At 55.0% G+C, this 20,705-nt stretch overlaps 1 protein-coding gene and 1 non-coding gene across 2 annotated transcripts; both read right to left on the bottom strand.

Annotated features, from left to right (window-relative positions):
- Positions 1–2,772: 2,772 nt before the first annotated feature.
- SLC2A10 (solute carrier family 2 member 10) lies at positions 2,773–18,512 on the bottom strand. The gene is made up of 5 exons (XM_039249448.1): positions 18,447–18,512; positions 9,381–10,652; positions 8,796–8,918; positions 6,400–6,535; positions 2,773–4,058 (listed from the first exon to the last, which is right to left on the bottom strand). Exons 1-5 carry the CDS (start codon positions 18,448–18,450, stop codon positions 3,980–3,982), a joined length of 1,614 nt encoding a protein of 537 aa, XP_039105379.1. The 5' UTR covers positions 18,451–18,512; the 3' UTR covers positions 2,773–3,979.
- TRNAR-UCG lies at positions 15,585–15,669 on the bottom strand. Its single transcript has one exon. It is a non-coding gene; the product is annotated as a tRNA-Arg (tRNA).
- Positions 18,513–20,705: the final 2,193 nt, after the last annotated feature.

Here is a 20,705-nt window from a genome sequence, read left to right as displayed (position 1 = left end):
TTAATACCCTGAGGAACTTCCGGACTGTTTCCCTGGCGGCTGCACCAATTTACATTCCCACTAACAGCACACGAGGCTTCCTGTTTCTCCACCTCCTCGCCAACACATGTTCTCTCTTGCCTTTCTTAGCATAGCCGCCCTAACAAGTGTGAGGCGTTATCCCAGTCTGGTTTAGACTAGCATTTCCCTGATGATGCTGGGCGCCTTTTCATATACTACTGGCCATCTGTATGTCTTTGGAAAAGTGTGTACTCAGGTCCTTTGCCTATTTTTCTTTCTTTTTTTATTTAATGTTTTATTTATTTTCGAGAGACAGACAGAGAGTGAGCAGGGGAGGGCAGAGAAAAGGAGAGACACAGAATCTGAAACAGGCTCCAGACTCTGAGCTAGTGGTCAGCACAGAGCCCAACGCGGGGCTCGAACTCATGAACAGTGAGATCATGACCTGAGCCAAAATCAACCACTTAACCAGCTGAGCCACCCAGGTGCCCCACCTTCGCCTATTTTTCAGTTGGAGAATTTGCTCATTGGTTTCTAGGAGTTCTTTATGTAGTTTGGTGGTTAACCCTTTTCCAGATTTATTGTTTGCAAATATTTCCTCCCAATCTGTAAATTGCCTTTTAAAACTATTGAGTGTTTGCTGTGAAGAGGAAGCACTGGGAGGGCGAGCGAGGTTTGCGCTCAGGAATTTCAAGTGAAACCTCTTTGTCAGGTTGTGAGTCTCCTCCTACGGCATTCTCTGCCCAGGTACAAGCAGAGGGAGGACGGGATTAGCGTGACTGAGTCTGCGAAGGGCGCGGGCGGGGGTTGATAAGGTGGGGACACGGGATCCAGGCTGGACAAGTCAGACAGTGAACCCTGGGAGCCTCCCCATGGATGCCAAAAAAGCAGTAGGGTTGGGGACTGGCATGTAGGGGTCAAAGTCTCAGTGAGGTCAGAGAACTGTTGCCTTTGGGAACATTAGAATATTAGCAGAAATGGGGGCGCCTGGGTGGCTCAGTCGGTTAAGTGTCCGACTTCGGCTCAGGTCGTGATCTCACAGTTCGTGATCTCACAGTTTGTGGGTTCGAGCCCCGCGACAGGCTCTGTGCTGACAGCTCAGAGCCTGGAGCCTGTTTCGGATTCTGTGTCTCCCTCTCTCTCTCTGCCCTCCCCCCTTGCTGGCACTCTGTCTCTGTCTCTGTCTGTCTCTCAAAAATACATACACGTTAAAAAAAGAATATTAGCAGAAATGTTAGGATATGGTGATCAGGAAGTGGGACATTTGAAATAAAACGTTTAAAGTATGGGTACTGTTGGGGCACCTGGGTAGCTCAGTCGGTTAAGTGTTCGACTCCTGAAATGAGCTCAGGTCATGATCTCAAGGTTGTGGGATCCAGCCCTGCGTCGGGGCGTTTACGACCCTGACCAAAATGGGGGGAATCCAGTCGAAGACTAGAAAAGCATTTTCTATGCTGACAGGAAAAGGGAGCTGAGATGAAGTTGTAGAGAGATTTGGATCTGAATGGCCCAGAAGGACAGATAGAAGGTGTGGTGTGCTCTGAAACGTTTAACGACTGCTCTCCAGGAAAACAAGTGTGTGTGTGTGGGTGGGTGGGTGTGTGTGTATGTGTGTGTACAGATTTTACTGGGCGAAAGGATGGGTTTGTTGCACCGAAGTCACAAATAATAACAACACTTGGTTGTAAAGATCCTTTATTACAAATTCCACGTAGCCAACTCCTTCCCACAGACGGATGCCACAGATTGTTTGCCAAATTCTCGTCTCCAAAGCCAACTACTGCTGCAATTTAGCCCCGAACTGACAACATCGCCCTAATAAGCGCCCGGGGACAAAGGGGACCCCACGTCCCCGAAGAACGAGTGTAGTTTCGGCATGAAATGCTGGTTGAAATTTTTGTCTACGTTCGTAAGACGACAGTGAAAACGCGGGTCAGAGCGCCTTCATCAGCGGCACCAGCCCCGGTCTGCCGCGTGCGGGGCTTGAACACTGGAAGAAGGGCCCCTCGGCTCAGCGCCTCTCACGCGTCGGCCGCAGACGCGGCAGGCACGCCTGCAAAGTGCGTTCCTCGCGTTTCCCCCATCGCGTTCGTAAGGCTGGGACATCAAGGGGGCAGGCGGTCAAGCCCCGCCCCGCGGCGCCCCCCCAACCTGCCGGCGACAAGACACCCCGCGTGCGCGGTTTCACGTGACCACGTGGCGTCGGGTACGCGGAATCGGGAGGGGGCTGGGGTCGCCCCGAGTCTCTGCTAGTAAGATACGTAAGGAACCTCTAGAGCGGGGTGAGATGTAGCGAGACAAGGAAGTGACGGGTTTTTAGTATTTACTTTGGTTTTTAATAGAATTTATCGAATTTAATAGCGTTTAATAGAATTTATCGAAGTCTGAGCTTAAATAATTTCTCTAAATGGCCATGTTTAACAACCGGCTGGCAAAAGTCCTGAAAGCGTAGGGCTCTCACAAGCTAGGATGAGGGGGATCCTGCACAGCACTAGGTACGAGGGAAGCATCTAGAACGAGAGGCCAGAGTCCTGTGGGTGTGGAGCAGGCACAGGTGACCAGGATCGTCCCGTATCAGCGCCCTGGGTCTGCTTCAGCTCTTCATTTTCCTCACATCCAGGAACCCATATTTCAATTATTTAATTTATTATTTTTGAGAGAGGCAGCGAGCATGCGTGTGAGCGGAGAAGGGGCAGAGAGAGAGGGGACAGAGGGTCCAAAGTGGGCTCTTTGCTGACAGCAGAGGGCTTGACGTGGGGCTCGAACTCACGAACCGTGAGATCATGACCTGAGCTAAAGCCCCAAGCCCCACAGTTAACCAACAAAGCCACCCAGATGCCCCAGAACCCACTCTTGCCAGGCCCTTCCTCTGGTGACCTCTGGACTGAGCTTCTAGCTTCATATCTGACTCACCCCCTCGGGGACTGACCCCAAACGGTGCCTCAAAGTGGGTAAAATGAGGGTGAGCAGAAACCCACCCCCCCCAGGCCCTGACTAGCTGGATGGGACCAGCTGAAGACCCTCCTGCAGTCAGACAGAGGTTAAATACACCCCCAGGGGCCCAATCATCCCCATTTAGTAGATGTGAAAACTGAGGCTAAAGGGAGTTGTTACCCAAGGTCAACAGCTGCCAAGAGACAGAGGCAACACCAGCGTTCAGGCTCGTCAGCCCCCAAACCCATCTCCTTTCTGTAGAGTGTCCGGCACCATCCTAGAAACTGCTCGCAGGGCTTGCTTCACGCACCGCGGCAGCTCTTGGATTTTAGTGCATACGATTCCAGAATTATAATTAAAACTTACATCCCCTAAAGAGACGGCCAGCAACTTGAGAGCAGGGCTGTGTTGTATTCGCAGCATTTAGAACTCCAGCTCATGGGCATCAGGTGTGACCTTGAAGAACTCCTTGCTCCAGGTCTCCCATGGTACATATCGGGGAAACTGAGCCCCATGGCCATGTAGCAATGACACAGAGAAGCAGGACTAGAACCCAGGCCTCCTATCAAGCAGTCTGAGTTGTGGGTGAATGATAGAGGCAGGCTTCCCTCTCGCCAGAAAGGCCCAGCCAGACGGAAAAAGCGAGCTGAGCATATCGTATATCCTCATCTGGATTTGGGGGTGATGCCAGAAGAGACTTCCTTCCAGGACTGGCTCCCTAGAGGCTCTTTGAGAAAGCCCCCCGAGCAACGGAGGCTCCATGGGATGTTGTCAATATAGGTCCTGCAGGGATGTGCAGAGACATCGGGGAAACTGAGGCAAGAAGGCAAATCTTCAGGGACCCTCAGAACCTGAGATCCGAAACAAAGACTTCTAGGTTCTCAAACTCTCTCCTCTTTCACCCGGGCCAGACAGAGCTCTTCTAAAGCAGGAGTGACTCTTACAGAACTACCTAGAACTTGTGAATCCAGGGGCCAGGCAAGCAGGAAGCTGGAGACTGTCTGCTAAAGTCGTGGTTCCAGCACCTTCCAGGCAGATGGAGTCCTCAGGAGGCTGCAGAGACCTCGATGCGGGTATACGGGATACCAGCAGAGCTCTGCTGGTGGCCAAAGCTCAGGGTGAACCTGTCAGGCAGAGAGTGGGGGGGGGGGTCTCTGTCTCTCTCTGTCTCTGATGTCAGGGACTGAAGTGGTGACTACCAGACCCTGTGAAAGCCCCACATTGACATGTCTCTTCCTGAGACATTTCAGGGCAGACCCAGCTTCCTCCCCCGCCCCTGCAATGTGACCCCAAGTTGCCGGCCTGTGCCCGCCTCCTCCCTCAGCTGCAGTTACGTCCTGCTTGACCCAAAGCTGCCTTCTCCTGCCTTTCTTTTTTTTTTTTTTTTTTTTTTTATTTTTATTTATTTCTAGGAGAGAGAGAGAGAGACAGCGTGAGCAGGGGAGGGTCAGAGAGAGAGGGAGTCACAGACTGAAACAGGCTCCAGGCTCTGAGCTGGCAGTCAGCACAGAGCCCGACGCGGGGCTTGAACCCACGAACCGCGAGATCATGACCTAAGTGAAAGTCGGACGCTCAACCGACTAAGCCACCCAGGCGCCCCTCTCCTGCCTTTCTGCCTCCTTAGCTCCTCATCCCAGAGGAGGGGTCTGGAATCTTCTCCCAAGAAAGCCCGTGCGGTAGAGATTCCATGGCTTCTACTATCTGTACCTCCCTTAAGCCCCGTACGAGTGGCCTTGATTCTTAGCTGGGGACGTGGCTCCCCAGATTCAAGCTCGTTTCTTTCTTTTTTTCTGTAATCTTTTTTTTTTCTATGTTTGTTTATTTTTGAGAGAGAGAGAAAGAGAGCGCGAGCGGGGAGAGGCAGAGAGAGACACAGGATCCGAAGCGGGCTCTGCGCTGACGGTCGTGGGGCTGGAACTCACCAACCGTGAGCTCATGACCTGAGCTGAAGTCGGACACTCAACCAACAGAGGCCCCCAGGCGGCCCTAAAGCCTGTTTCTCAGCCTCCCCTGCAGGCGGGCGGAGCCAGGCTCTGTACACAAGATGCAGGTGGGGGCTCACCACCCAGGCTGGGTGGGAAAGGTGATCTCGAGAGATGGCAGAGCAGAGAGAGGAACGGGGACCCTGGATGGCCTCTGGGGGCACGGCGGCCTCCCCAGCCCTGTTCCAAGCAGCCAAGTCTGTTTCCTAACCTATAGGGCGGGGCTGCTGAGGGCTCATCCAGCAAACGGGGGGTGCTCGGTGGGCAGAGAACATCAGGGCTGGAGTGGAGCAGGTGGGAAGCTTTTACACTGGACTAGGTGTGCGTCCCTTCCGGGAACCAGGTCGGGTGGCACCTGGCAGGCCAGGCAGCTGTAGGAGGCAAATTCTAACTCAATTTAGAATGACTTATATTTTTGAATCATTTAGGGCTTCCCAGGAATAGAATGGCCAGTCAGATGTTGGGGACTCCCTTTACTACAAGGAGTAGACAGGGGCATTTGCCAAGGATATGTAGGATGATAGTGTTTTCCGGTCCCTTCTGATGCCCCTGTTCCTCGCTTCCCTTATTTGAATGGCCCAAGGCCCCGTGATGCTAGGATTCTCAACTCCTCTCTATGATCTAAAGACCTTAGGTGATCAAGCTCCTATACACTGGGATGATGTCATCTTCTACCCATCCTGCCCCCTCCCGCCCACTGTTCCAGCCACCCTGGTTTCCTTGTGCGCTTCCAGATACACTCCCAACCTCAGGGCCTTTGCACTTGCTGTTCTCGCTACCCAGAATGCTCCTCCCCCTCATCTTTACATGGCTGTGTCCTTCCCACCAACTGAAATTACACCTGCTCAGAGAGGCCTCCCCTCTCTGACCACCCGCTCTACTTTGGCCACAATGCCTTGCCCCTCTGTCCCCCTCTCTGCCAGTCAGGCCTTCTCAACAGATTTCACTCTGTTTCATATTCTTCCAGCCACATACCACTAACCAAAATGCTCTTGCCGGTGCATTGATTGGCTTGCTGATTTTCTGTCCCCTCTTCTCCCCTCGAACAGACCTAGGACCTTTCCCATTTTACTCTCGGCCACTTGTGTCTGTTTCTGAAGGCCCACACACTGCCTGGCACGTAGTAGGGGCTTAATAAACATCCACTGAATGAGCCCACAGTCCTTTGTGTGTGACTTTAAAAGCCACAGTTATAAAATTTTTCTCTGCGTTTCTACGAGTCTAAGATTCTGGGGCATTAGGACTCTACTATTCTAACCTCATGTGATTCCATAATGGCACGGTTTTAAAACTCCCTTGAGCCGGGCCTTAAAGTCAGATGAAATTCTGCTGTAGAAAGAGACCAACTGACAGCATCCAGGCATTTAGAGTGTCAGGAAGAGGAGAAAAACTCTCCTGCAAAGGGAGAGTGTGACAACTGGATCCTGAACAGACTTGCTCCGAGTCTGATGTGACTCTTTCCCGAGGCCCAGGCCCCTCTTACCGTCTCCTCTGGAACTGCTGGTCTATCTCTGCCAGTGACTGGCCTTTCGTTTCGGGGACAAATAAATAGATGAAGGCTAGGCCGAGGACGGCGGCCAGCCCGTAGAGCAAGAAGGTCCAGGACAAGCCGATGGTGCCTGGGAACAAGAGAGCGAGAGCGTGGGCAGGGGCCCGGCCCGGCCAGTCCACCCGAAGCGAATTCTCCAGATGTTTGAGTTGTGTTTATCTGACACAGGCTGTCAGACCAACCCCTCAAGGTGGGAGTAGGCCCGGTTGTCTCAGAGGCGGGGGCCCCGGTCCACAAACACAGAGAGTGCATCTTGTGTGTTCCGGAAGGCCCACCCACCCACAGGTAAAACGCAGAGCCCAGCACCCACCCCCCAAATGCTCAGAAATTCCACAAACCGGTTATTGGGAGAATGAATTGAGCATCTAGGGAATGGAGTCTCGGCTCATGTGACCTGTGTCTAATTCCCAGACTGCCCCCCTGTCCCAGCCTCTTCCGAGCCTCACCCAGGCCTCCAGGGAGGGCCAGGGTCTCAGGGCCAGCAGCCGGGACCTCCGAGGTGACCCTTGTTCCTTTGAAGTGTGTCAGCCCAAGCCGGGGAAAGGAGACCATGAGGGAAGGGCCGTGTGGAGACAGAAACACAAATTATATTCCAAAACCATTGCCGTCCTCACCTCAGAGGCCATGACCTCTGGGCAACCTCCCCGAACAGCTTGGCCTCCACTTAATCGTCATCCGAGCAGCGAGGGAGCCGGCCTGGGAGTCAGGAGGGCTCGGCGCCCTCCCTACCTGCTGGCCTCGGGAAGGACGCATTGCCCCATATGTGAAATGGGGATGGTGAGAATATGATACAATTTCGATAACTCCCTCCCTCCTCTCCCCTCCTCTCTTCCTCCTTCCCTCCCTTCCCTTTCTGTCTCTCCCTTTCTCTCTCATTTATTCCACAGAAAGGGGATGCTTGAAGGCTGAGGCAATAGTTAGCAGCCTGGCTTCCCTAAGACCGGGGCTGGGGGGCAGGCACAGCGGTGGATTCTTCTACCAGCCTCTCCCACAGGCCCCAGGGTGGCTGTGCCTTTGAGGAGGAAATGCTTGGCGGCAGAAAACGGGAAAATAACTGAGCCCTAAGAACTGTGCCTCGGGGCTCACGGTGATGGAGTCCTTCCCACTTTGGCCCTGGTGACCAGTGGCCTTGGGCCAGGAGCACCTCAGCAACTCAGAGTTCCCTTCTGGATGTTCTGGGCCCAGAACATTCTCCCCACCCCCCATTGGCTCAGGCTGGGTTTGAAGGCCAGGTAGGAAGAGATAGTGTCACTCAAACTAGCGGAAGAGCTTCCTGCTGGACGGTGGGCACGAGCCTGTTTGAGCACAACTCCTATACCCGTGGGTCTCAGACGCATTCCCACTAGTGTGGGTGTAGACTGACACCTTTTATTGGGCCTGGAGAACTTTACATTCTGCACTAAGCTTGATTTAAAGAATAGTTCTGTTGCTACAAGTAGGAAACTTTTTTAAGAAACTCCCCTGCTTTAACGTTAAGGGCCTTTGGGCTACAGTGAAGGAAATGGACTTGCTGTGGGGGGTATCGGAGTCCCACACTCAGACTCCTCCATTTCCCCACCGGAAGCTTGTTCCTTACCCACCCCACCCACCCCGGCCTTCACATGGGTTCCAGACTTAGGACTGGCTGCTTCAGCTCTTCCCTCCCTCAGCCCCAACTCCCACCTGTCAATCAAGCCGGCCTACTCATTGATGGGACCTGGAATGGGGCAGAAGCTTCCAAGGTCATGTCTCCTCTTGTCTTTGTCTGCCAGCCTCTCCTCCCCCCCATGGCTGATACCTGATACTAGCACCCTGATACCTAGCATCCTTTGACGAACCTTCCTCCACCCAACCTCTGTCCAGGCGGTTGGGTGAAGTGGTGCCCCACCCACCCCGGCTGCAGTGGGAGGTATACACCCCTGGCCTGGGCATCAGAAGCTTGCAGCTGTCCAGGCGGGGATGGGTACGCCACCTCGCTGAGCCAGCAGGAGCCCATCCCACGACCTGGGTAGGAACACCGGGAAAGAATCGCTCTCTTTCGGTTGGGGGTGCCCGGCTGCGCCACTTGCAGGTGGCCGCCTCTGCCACCAAGAGGCGGGGCTGCCTGAGAAGCTCTGGGCCAGCAGAGCAGAAAGAGGGGGAGAGCTGGTGACAGCCTGGTGGCAACCGGTGGGTCAGGGGTGCCTGAAGCCTGCCACCCTCTTCTCTGTGATTTAAGACAAAAATCCTCCCTTTGGTTCATAAGCTGGTTTGCACTGGTTTTCCTGACACTTGGGCCCCGACAGATACGGAAGCCCCGGCTTCCCGGATCTAGAAGGAACAGGACCTCGGAGTTAGGTCACAGGACTCACCGATGAGGTCGAGGAAGGAGAGGCTGACGAGGAGGTTGCTGGCCCAGTTGAAGCTGTTGCAGAAGGCGAAGGCTCTGCCTCGAATCTCCACTGGGTAGATCTCACTGAGGACGAGCCAGGTCACTGGGACAGGAGAGCAGGGCGGCGGGGCGGCAGCGGCGGGGACAGAGCCCCGCACCACGGCCAGCGGGCAGCCCCCCAACAACAGAGTGTCAGGCCACGGCGCCCCCTCCTCCCTCCTCCCCCCTCCTCCCGCCCCCTCCCCACTCTTACCACGGCCTCCCCCTCGGACAGCAGTAAGAGCCCCTTTCGAGTAAACCCCGAGTGATCTATCCAGGGGCAACCCTCGGGTTTTCTGAGGCCTGATGCTTAAATAATTTGGGGGCCTTTGTAAAAAAACAAAACAAAACTGCGAGCAGAAAATCAGGCCCCGTCCTCGGAAGGAGGGCCTGCAAGGAGGCAAGGCCGGCGGACACTTCCCTGGCCTCAGCGCTCAAGCCACCTCTGGCGTCCCTCCGAGACCCTGACGGACACGGTCCCCAACCTTTCCGCTGCACAGTCACCTGCAAGAGAACCGTCCCCTACCTGGTCCAAATCCGAAGGAGAAGCCAGTCACAAAGACCATCATACAGGCGAGCGCGGCCCAGCGCAGCAGGCCTCGCCCTGGGGCAGAAGGGGGTGTCGGGGAGGCGGGGCTCAGGGCGGGCAGGGCAGGGGCCGGGGGGTCCCCAGCTCGGGCGTGAGGCTGGATCGTCTCAACGGTCCACGAGACTGGCCTCCCCGGGCTCTCACTGGCCGTGGGCAGCGGAGGCGGAGTCCCTGGCCTTGGCAGCCCTGAGTCCCCAGCGAGGCGGGTGGCGTTGGGCCCTGTCAGGCAGCGTGGGCCGGGGGCTGGGGGCGTTGCAAAGCTGACCAAGCCTATGCCGCTGACCGACAGGGCCATGAGGCCGCAGCCTGCCAGCAGCAGGGCCCGGCGGCCCGCCCGCTCCACCAGCCCCATGGCAGTCAGGGTGGCCAGCACCTTCACAGCGCCGAGTCCCACAGAGGCCAGCACAGCCGAGGAGCCTCCACAGAAGCCCACCGCCCGGAAGATGGTGGAGGCGTAGCTCAGCACATTGGGCTGCCCCGTTAGCTGCTGGAAAAGCACCAGCCCCAGCCCCACCGCCGTCCGGGCCCGCATGTTGCCCCGCGCCCTGAAGAGGTCCAGAAGGGAGTATCCGGGCCTCCCCAGGCCTGGCTTGGCGGCCTCTCCTCCCTGGAGGGGAATGAGGTCCTTGAGCGCTGTGGTGTCGTTAGCAGCCGCCGGGAGCCAGAGGAGGCCGACGGACTGCAGGAGGGCAGGGGCAGCCGCCCAGCCGAACATGTGCCTCCACCCCCGGGGGGCGCCAGCCAGGGCGTAGTTGAGCGCATAGGAGAGCAGGATGCCCACGGTGATGCCTGCCTCGTACAGGGACACCAGCACTCCCCGCTGCCGCGGCCCCGCCAGCTCGGACACATAAATGCAGCAGGCCATGGAGGACAGGGAGATGGCGAATCCAGCTGCCACGCGCCCCAGGACCAGCCAGGCCAGCGAGCCAGCCAGGCCCAGGCACAGGCTGCCGGCCAAGAGCACCACGTTGCTCCCAAGGATGGCTTCCTTCCTGCCATAGCGATCGATGAGGATGCCGCCCAGCAGGGAGGCGAGGAGAGCCCCCAGGAGCAGGCTGCCCACCACCAGCTCCTGCTCCGAGCACGACAGCCCGAGGTCGAGCTGCAGTGGCAGCAGGGTGCCTGATACGACCGCCAGTTCATAGCCGAAGGTCAGGCCGCCCAGCGAGGACACAGAGGCGCACAGGGGCACGAGCAGGTGGGGACGGCCTGGAAAACAAAAGTGACAGGAGCAGAATTCAGGAAGGCTCCGTGCCGGAGCAGCCATCCACCCAGCTTTCATAAGCTCCGTCTGTCATCCTCTCCACCTGTCCATCCAGCCGCTCTGTCACTCACCTGTGCATCCATCCACCCATCCATTCAGTTATTAATCCATCCATCCTTCACCCATTCATCCACTCCTTCCTTCACCCACCCACCCCTCCATCCATCTACCGTCATTCTCTTATCTATCCATTTGCTGTTCCATCTATCCATCCTCCAATTCATTCATCTGTCCATCCTTCATCCATCCATCCACTCTTCCTTCATCTTTCCCTCCATCCCTCCACTCATCCATCCATCCACTCATCCATCTACTCACATATGCATTTATGTATCCATCCATCCATCATCCATCCATCCAGCATGCATCCATCCACTTCATTCTTCATCCATCTCTCCTTCACCCCCATCATCCATCATCTGCCCATCTGTCTACTTCATCTGTTCACCCATCTATTTATTAATCAATCTATTCATCCATCCTTCATCATCTACTCCTCCATCCATCCATTTGCTCCCTCTACCACATATTCATCCATCCATTTGTCCATTCATATATCCCTTAATTCACCGTCCATGTATTTACTGATGCATTTATCCACAAATACAGCCATGCATCCATCCATCTTTGTATTCCATCCCTTCTGTACCCATTCACACCCTTACCCATCCATCCATGCATCCAGCCAGCCAGCCATTCAAAAATGTATTTGGCATCTACCACATGCCAGACAGTGTTCTTGGGGCTGGCAGTACAATGGTCTTGTCAAGCACCTGACATTCTAGTAGTATTCTTCTAGTAAAGAAAGGAAGATGTCACATTTATAGTTATATACATATGATAGATGGTGCTCAGAAAGGTGCATAAGAAAAAGCAGGGAAAGTAGGTTGAATGTGATGGAAGAATTTGGTTTTAAATAGGCAGTTGGTTAAGGCTTCTCTGAAGAGGGAAGATTTGAGCAGAGATCTGAATTAAGTGAGGGTGAAAGCCACGTAAAATCTGGGAGAAGAACACTCTACAGTGGGAACAGCAAAAACAAAGACACCGAGGCAAGGCAGTTTTTGGTATGTTTAAACTATAACCATTAATACTAATAGCTAGTGCTTATATGGCACTAAGTGTGTTTTAAGAACGTTACGTGCACTACTCATTTAATTCTTACCGCAATCCTATAACATATTGTTATTAGCATCACCCTCCAAGGCTCAGTGAGGTTAAGAAACTTTCTCATGGTCACACAGCAAGTGGTGGCAGTTGCAGTCAGAGAGGACAGGCTTTTTTTTTTTTTTTTTTTTTTTAAATTTATTTCTAGGAGAGAGAGAGACAGCGTGAGCAGGGGAGGGTCAGAGAGAGAGGGAGTCACAGACTGAAACAGGCTCCAGGCTCTGAGCTGGCAGTCAGCACAGAGCCCGACGCGGGGCTCGAACCCACGAACCGCGAGATCATGACCTAAGTGAAAGTCGGACGCTTAACCGACTAAGCCACCCAGGCGCCCCAGAGAGGACAGGCTTTTAATCACTGTGCTATCAGCAGAGAGAGAGGGAGACACAGAATCTGAAGCAGGCTCCAGGCTCTGAGCTAACTGTCAACACAGAGCCCGATCCGGGGCTCAAACCCATGAACTGAGATCATGACCTGAGCCGAAGTTGGACATTCAACCGGCTGAGTCACCAAGGTGCTCCAAGGAACCGCATTTTTAATTTTATTTGATTTTAATTAATTTAAATGTAAAAATTTATGGCTAGCAGCCACCATATTGGCCGTGCAGTTACAGGTTACTCTTAATTCTTTAAAAAGATTTTTTTTTAATGTTTATTTATTTTTGAAAGAGAGAGAAAGAGAGTGCAAACAGGGGAGGGGCAGAGAGAGAGGGAAACACAGAATCTGAAGCAGGCTCAGGCTCCAAGCTGTCAGCACAGAGCCCAAAATGGGGCTCAGATTCACAAACCGTAAGATCATGGCCTGATTTGAAGTCAGATGCTTAACCGACTGAGCCACTCAGGTGCCCCAGTTACTCTTAATTCTTAATTCACATACTTACACTTAGATATTTCTAGATGCATCTAGACTATTCCAGCAGCATCCATCTCACCCACGCCCACCCTGGACCTGACTAGAACACTGACAATACAACAGCCAGATTCGCTGAGTGTTTTCTCTGGACCAGGCACTGCTTTGAGCACTTTCAGGGCAATAACACATTTGACTCAATATAACTTCACGTGGTGGGCTTTTAGATGATTTATGAATGAATAAACTGATCACCAGAGGTGAGGTGACTTGTCTCAGGTCCAAAGTGGCTGAGCCTGGATTCAAAGCCAGGCAGGCGGTCTGACTCCACACTCCGCGCCCTTAATCACTCCATTACAAAACGTTGGTAGATGATGATTTTTCTCTCTTTTCTCCTACGTCTACCTCTCCCCATCTCTGTTAGGCAATTTTTGTGCAGGGGGAGGAGTTTCATAGGTGAAAGGCTCATCCCTCATTTCTGTTCCCCCTTCTCCCTCACACCCCGCCCCCTGGGAGATAACCCCTACCTCTCCCTGCCTGGCCCTGCGTTTCCTGCTCATGACCGTCCACAGACCCCCTAGCAAGATTATGCTACCCAGGTCCCACCCCGTCTTCACCTCCTTTTGCCCCATCTCCCTCGGTTCCTGGAGTTTACTGGCGGGAGGGAAGGTTCTTCTAGGCCATGTGAAGCAATCAAGTGAAAACAGAATTTATTTGCCATTTCCTCACTTCCTCTTGAGTTGAAAGGGAACCCAGCCAAGGGACTCAGAGGCAAAGTTGACTGTCTACAGGTTCCGCTGGAAAAGGCATCAGGGCGGATTGGGGTCACGGTGATAAGAGCAGAACAGCAACAAAATAGCGATACTGACAGGTGTCATTGACCGAACATCACCCCTGTGCAAAGACTTCAGCGCCTTCTCTTAACTCATCTTCATAACCGCCCTGGGTGGTGCAGGTGCAATCGTCCCCACTTTACAGATGGGCAAATAAGGCTCGGACTCTTCTCACAGCTGGCAAGCCACGGGATCAGGCCTCAGACACTCATCCATCCGACTCCCAAACCCATATACTTAACAGCTCTGCTGAACCGACTTCGAGCAAGAAGGACAGTCAAAGGGAGGTGGGGGGTGAGGAAGAGCAGGGGTGCAGGGTCGGGGGGGTGCAATACAGATGCGTTAGCTCTCAGGGAAACCCAAGTCACGGGCATAGTGAAACAAGAGCGCCCGAGGGAGCCACGAAGGAGAGGCCCCAAGGAGTCAGGGCCTTGGAAAGACTAAGGAAGCACATTCCCTCCGTAGGGGCTCCCATTGCCTGTCACTCCTTAGCAGGTCATCCCAGGCCCTACCTGAGCTGGCGGCCCCTCCCCCCTCCCCAGTCACTTTCCCTCCCGGCTCTGTCCCCGGCTTCCCACCGGCCTCCCACCAGCCCTGCACAAAGGGTTCGCAGCACACACCACCCAGTTTCACGCCCGCCTGCTCTTCCTGCCCCGCCTGGGTCCCCTACAGGCCCACGTAGCCTCTGTCGGCCCGGCTCACGGTCACCTCCCGGAGGGGGGTTGAGTTGCACGGGTCTGGTATTAGGCCCGCCCTCCCCCTCCTCTGCTGGGGCTCTGCCCTTCCCTGCCCTTTGTCTCTCAGGCTCCTGGCTGGGGCAGAAATGACCACCCCCACCCTCACTGCCTAGTCCAGGGCGGTGGCCGTGACCTCGATCTGACCAACCAGCAAGTTCCCAGGCCCTGGGCAGTGATGAAAGGCACTTGGCTGGGTCTGGGCCAGTGTATTTGCTTACTGAGGGTGTTAAGCTGGCAGTTTACCTGCCTGGAGCAGCTGGGGGCCATCTTCCCACTTGGTGGGTCCCGAGCCTGAGGCCATGGAGTTTTTATTTTTCTCTTCCTTTTCTTTCTCTTTTTCTTTCTTTCTTTCTTTTTCTTTCTTTCTTTCTTTCTTTCTTTCTTTCTTTCTTTCTTTCTTTCTTTCTTTCTTTCTTTCTTTCTTTCTTTCTTCCTTCCTTCCTTCCTTCCTTCCTTCCTTCCTTCCTTTCTTTCTCCCTCTCTCTCTCTCTCTCTCTTTCTTTCTTCTTTTGCTTAAGCTAGTTCAGGGGAGGCCCTGGCTAATTCCTATACCTCTTCCTCAACTTTCTAAGCCACGTTTTTCACTCCCAACCAACTCTGTGTTCCCCCTTCCTTTGCTTACACCCTCTCGAGGTTGTTGGTGGGTCTTCCTTTATTAAACTGGGAAGGGCAGGGACAGAGACTTCCTGTCTGTGCCTCCTGAGCCCCAGCCCCACGCTGCCAGCCAAGAGGGGCTCCGTAGGATTTCTGCCGAGTGAACCAGTGACGAAGCTGGGGACTAGGGAGGTGCCATGTGGTGGGGCTGTGTCACATACGTGTGAGCCTAGGATAACACTCTGTGACAGCCGCAGGGGTCCTGTGAAAGCCTCAGCCATTCCGCTCAGAGCCCTCAAGGCTCCCACCCTATTCTGAAAAGAGCCCAAGTTCTGATGGTGGCCTTCAAGGCCCTGTATGATCCGCCCACTCTCTTGGCTCCATGCCAGCTTCCTTGTTCTTCCTCCTCATTCCTGTGTGACTCACCGCAAGGCCTTCTACCAGCTGTCACTCTGCTGGGTGAGCGCTCCCCCTCCATCCCTTCCCTCTTTCCCTCTGGTCTTTGCTCAAACACCACCTTCTCATGAGGCCTTCCCTGGGCCTCTGCTTAAAACTGCAACCTCCCCATTGCATCCAGCACTTTTTTTTTTTATGCTTATTTATTTTTGAGAGACAGAGAGACAGAGTATGAGCAGGGGAGGGGCAGAGAGAGAGGGATACACAGAATTCGAAGCAGGGTCCAGGCTCCGAGCTGTCAGCACAGAGCCCGATGCGGGGCTTGAACCCACGAGCCGTGAAATCACGACCTGAGCCGAAGTCAGACACTCAACCGACTGAGCCATCCAGGCGCCCCTCACATCTAGCACTTCTAATGCCCTTCCCTGTTAATTTCTCTCCCTGGTACTTCTCACCCTCTGAAAGAACTATATATTGTACATATTTATTGTTCTTCCCCAACCAGAATATTGGCCCCAAAGGAACAGGAATTGTTTGTTTGTCCTTAGCTGCTGATGCCGAGGACAGTTCCCGGCATTCAGCAAATCTTGTTGAATAAATAGATGATCGAATGAAGGAATTCTGGGTCGCTTAGGGAACCCAGAGAGAAAGGATCTTGGCTCTCGGGTATTTGGAGAGGTCTAGGGTCCGGAAAGGGCCACACTCCACAGAAAGTAGAGTCGACTCTGGCCCCCAAGTCAGAGCCCAGCCTGGGTTTGGGAACTGCTCTCCCTGCTATGAATGATCTCTCTAAATATAGGCTGTCTACGAGGCTGTCCCACACGGGAGGAAACCCCTTCATCCCCGAGGCCCCTCCCTGTGGAGGACTGGGTTTCCCAGGGAGAGAAGCAGGGAGCAGCGGAAGGCAAACGAAGTCAGGTATGGGGGGGGTGCCTGTATCACCCGCTGCAGGTCCCAGGGAGCCTCGGGTGGGTGACACGGAAACAGCATCTCAGCCAGAAGTCACAATGCACAGGGTCCCTCTCATATCTGCCCTGGCTTTCCGGGAAGCTCCAGGGAGAAGGCAGAGCAAACTTGAACTATGCAAATACCCTCATCCGGGAGGCGGGCCTCCGAACGTCCCAGCACAGCTAATAAATACATAAGGCACACTCACACAGCCCGCCGGAGAGCCACATCTGGAAGCTCTGTGTGTATCCGCTGACTTAATCCCTACGGCAAGCCTATGTGAGCCCTGCTGTTGTTCCCATTTTACAGATGAAGCAACCGAGGCACAGAGAGGGGAAGACATTTTGCCCAAGGTGGCAGTTTTGTAAGTGACAGCGCAGAGGGTCACCTTGGCCAGTCTTGACTCCAGAGTCCCAACACTGAGTGTGATGAAAAAGAAAAGCTCACACTGAGTGGCCATTCACCATGTGCAGGTGGGGAGCTGAGCACTTTTTGTTCATTCGCTCGTCATTCTCGCGGCTGCCTTGTGATTCGCATCTGGTGCGTGGGTCGTTTCATAGATGAGGAAGCCGGGGGGCAGGGAGGTGGACGAGGTGATGGACCCAGAAGTTCGGGAAGGGGGGCTGGAACCCAGGTCTACACACAGGACCCAACCCCTGAGAAAGCGAGCCAAGGAAAGCAGCCCCAGGACCTCTGGGGAGGACGGAGCCTGGTGCCAGCTAGTTTGTACCTCCCTCCTCCCCACTCCCACTCGGCCCCAGTTCTGTCCTTAGGAGAGGCTTAGTCAACAGCTGTTGGACTCACTTAGGAGGCAGCAAAGGGATAGGAGGGCCGGGTGCAAGGGACCAGGGTCAAGCTGAGTGTTCTTGGGAGGACCTCTCTGGGCCTAGGCTTCCCTCAGGCTCTGGGGCAGTATGCCTTGACGGTTAAGCACACGGACTCTGGAGTCAGAGCTGGAATTGGTGACCAGTTGTGCCATTAGCTCTGCATGAGAGGCTGGGTGGTACAGTGGTTCGGGATGCAGACCGGAGCCCGAGTGTTGGGGTTCCATCCCAGCTTTTCTACTCCACAGCTGTGTGACCTTGGGCAGCTCACTTTACCTCTCTGAGCTTCCCTATCTACAAATCTGGATAATAGTCCTATCTGCCTTGCACACCTGCCTGGCTTATAGCCACTGTTAGCTATTAGGATTCTTCATAGAATGATCCAGCGTGAGTTTTTAAAACACAATTGGGGTCGCATTCCACCCCAGCTTAAAACCCTTCTCCAGCTTCCCTTGTCATTTGGAATAAAATCCAAACTTCTCACCACGGTCTACAAAGTCCTACACAGTCTAGCCCCTGCCTAACTCTGAACTCCCCCCACACCCCACACCCCCGTTCCCCTTGCCCACTGTGCTCCAGCTACACTGGCCTGAACATACCTGCTCACTCATGCCTCAGGACCTTTGCACTTGCTATCCCTCCCCCTAGCAGCTCTTCTTACAAATCTTAGCAAACCTGTTTGTTCTGAGGATGTCTCAGCTCCAGTGTTATCTAGCCGCTGCTATCTACTGACCTAAAGAAGTTCCCTCCCTCGCCATTATCACACGACCTCATCTTTTGTGTCCACAGCTTCTTAACCTCTCTTGCAGATTATTTTGTTCATTTACTTGCTTGTCCAGCTTCTCAACTGGACTGTCAGCTCCGTAGAAGAGAGGGCTACCGTCTACTTTGTTCATCCCTGAGTCCCCAGCCCCTGAGTGGCCCCTGAGTGGCCACAGGAGGCTCTGGATCCAGCCACCCCCAGGGCGGGATTCCTGCCTCCTTCTCCCTCATGGAGTATCCGGGAAGCAGAGGTGTTGCCCATGTTGTTCGCAGCGGCGTCGGGAGGCCTGGCCACAGAAGTGTTCAGCAAACTGATGGATGAATTTGCTCCTCTCGGAACCTCTATTTCTCTATCTGCGGAATAGGCGCGCTCTCCCTTGCGGGCGGCGGATGTAAGGCTGGGAGCGGCCGGAGGGGGCCTGCCCGGGGTCCGCAGCCCAGTGTCGAGTAAAGATCACTCTCGGGTCACTTTTCGTCTGGGCAGAAAGGAGCCTGGAAGGAAGTGCGCCCGCGTCGCGTCCCAGCGCCGGGCCAGGCCCGCTGTCCCCACCCGGGTGGGTGCTGGGGGGCATGGGGGGTGCGCACGGATGGGGTCGCCGGGGCTCCCCCGCGGGCAGCGCCCCATCTCCACTTACCCATGGCGAGCTCGACTCCCGTGCGAGCGGGGGCGCCGCAGCCGGGCGCGCATCCCCCGCCGGAGTCCCCGCCTCTGTCGCCCGACAAACTTTCCCGGCCGCCTCGGCCTCCCTCCTCCCGCCTCCGGCCCTCCTCCCCGCCCTCCTCCCGGCCCGCCTGCTGCTGCGCGGCCGCCACGTCTTCGGCCTGGCCCCCCCCGTCCAGGGAGGAGGGACCGAGGGGCGCCGGGGACGCCCTGGGCCTGGCTGGGGTCCCCGCCCCCGGCGCTCCTCCTGGATCCCGCCCACTGTCGTCCCTGTTGGGGGGGACCCCCCCCCCCGCACGCTCCCCTCCCTTGTGCTCCCTGCAGCCCCCATATTACTAGTCTGGCCTCTCCAGCGTGTGTGTACTACACACACACACACACACACACACACACACTCAGGTGCCCACACCGACACAGACACTCACATACGCGGTTCGGCCGCTCAGCCCCTCCCTGGATTCCCGGTCCATTCATTGGACATTTGGGTCGGGACCCCCCTCCCCCCAAGTACCCACAGGCACATGCGCCTTAGCCAAGGGCTAGAAGAACAGGACAGAGTTATTTTGTGTTTTGGTAATTATTTTTTTAAGTTTTTTTTTGTTTTGAGAGAGAGAGAGCGCGCGAGCGAGAGAGGCTGATCATGACCTGAGCTGAAGTCAGACGCTTAACCAACTGAGCCACCCAGGTGCCCAAACAAGACAGGGGTGTGTGTGTGTGTGTGTGTGTGTGTGTTCTTGTGGAGTTTGCTTCCTAGTGGGGAGGAGGCGAAACTCGAGGGAGCCAGAGATGAAGTGGTGAAGGCTGGGCAGGGAAGGAAGCCAGGCCGCCAGGTCGCAGGCACAGGTGGCTGTTCCATCGTGGGGTCCCCAGCCCACGGACGGCTGCCCTCAGGGGGGATATGTGGGCTGAGACCTTGGTTTCCAGGCAAAAGGCGGAGCAAAGGGAAAGGCCTCCAGGGAGGGCGCTGGCAGAGGATAAAGAACAAGGGAAGTGTCTGGAACACAGGGGCTGGTGGGGAGAGTGGAGGGAGATGGAGCCCAAGGGAGGGGTTGGCAAAGGCCAGATCCTTTAAGGCCTCGGCAGGTCAGGGTAGGGAATGTGGATTTCATTCCAAGGGACACAAGAAAGAATTGGAGAGGTCTTGTAGGTTACAGGGAGCAAGGCAGAAACGGGAACCGAGGGATGGAGGCTGTTGGGAGGTGGGAGAGAGGCTGCTTTGGGATAAGGGAGTGGAGGGAAGTTGGCAGATGGCAGATAGACTCAAGAGGGACTTACCAACTGGGAGAGGAGCAGCTTGGGGCAGAGCTCGGGTCTGGCTGTGTGTCAGTCAAGGTCCTCTTTAGGCATCCATGTGGAAATAGGCCGGCAATTCCATCTATGAGCTTGGAGCTCTGGAAAGGAGCCAGGCAGCGGACACCCCACTAATTCTCCCTCTCAAGCAAAAGTGCACGTATAAGGTCAGCACTCACATGGCCACAGGCTTGTCCAGACTCTCAGTCGTGTTCACACAAACACACTCACCCATGGGCATCTGAAGCCACACTCTCCCCCAGCAGGGATGGTGCGTGCGCCCCCCACCCCCACCCCCACCCCCACGCAGGCCATCTCAGCAAAAAAGAAGTATTGACAACTACTTCTGGGCCAGGGGACCCTTGTTCAGTTCTGAAAATAATAATGGCTGGGGCAGCTTGAGAATGTGGCCCCCAAAATTCTTTGTTCCCTCCTTTGAAATCTAAGTGGGCTTGTGAGGGCTTCAACCAGTAGGTGGCTCAGAGTGGCCCTGTGTGATTCCTGAGGCTGGGTCACCGGGACACGGACACTTGGAGCCCTGAGCCTCTAAAAGTGCAACTACCCTGCTTGCTGTGAAAAAGCCCCAGGCACACAGAGAGACTGTGTGGACACCCCAGGGGGCAGTCTTCTCCTTGAAGTTGTCCAGCACCTGTTTCTGGAACGCGCCTTTAGATGATCCCAGCCCCTGGGCGCCTGGGTGGTTCAGTCAGTTAAGCGTCCGACTTTGGCTCAGGTCATGATCTCACGGTTCGTGGGTTTGAGCCCCGCATCGGGCTCTGTGCTGACAGCTAGCTCACAGCCTGGAGCCTGCTTCAGATTCTGTGTCTCCCTCTCCCTCTGACCCTCCCCTGCTCACGCTGTCTCTCTCTCTCAGAAATAAACATTAAAAAAAAATTTAGATGATCCCAGCCCCTAGCCACCAGATCTTTCCAACTGAGGCTCT

This window comes from Hyaena hyaena, unplaced genomic scaffold (assembly GCF_003009895.1).
Source record: "Hyaena hyaena isolate Hyena2069 unplaced genomic scaffold, ASM300989v1 scaffold_335, whole genome shotgun sequence".
NCBI classification, from domain to species: Eukaryota; Metazoa; Chordata; class Mammalia; order Carnivora; family Hyaenidae; genus Hyaena; species Hyaena hyaena.
This window is presented reverse-complemented; position numbering and strand designations above follow the sequence as displayed.

Excerpts from the sequence above, each read along its gene's own strand:
- SLC2A10 (XM_039249448.1), bottom strand. Across the intron at positions 6,536-8,795 it reads CTCCTTCCTCGACCTCATCG|GCACCATCGGCTTGTCCTGG; the intron begins GTGAGTCCTGTG and ends TCTTGTTCCCAG. Across the intron at positions 4,059-6,399 it reads CAGCAGTTCCAGAGGAGACG|GTTCACCCTGAGCTTTGGCC; the intron begins GTAAGAGGGGCC and ends TCTGCCTGACAG.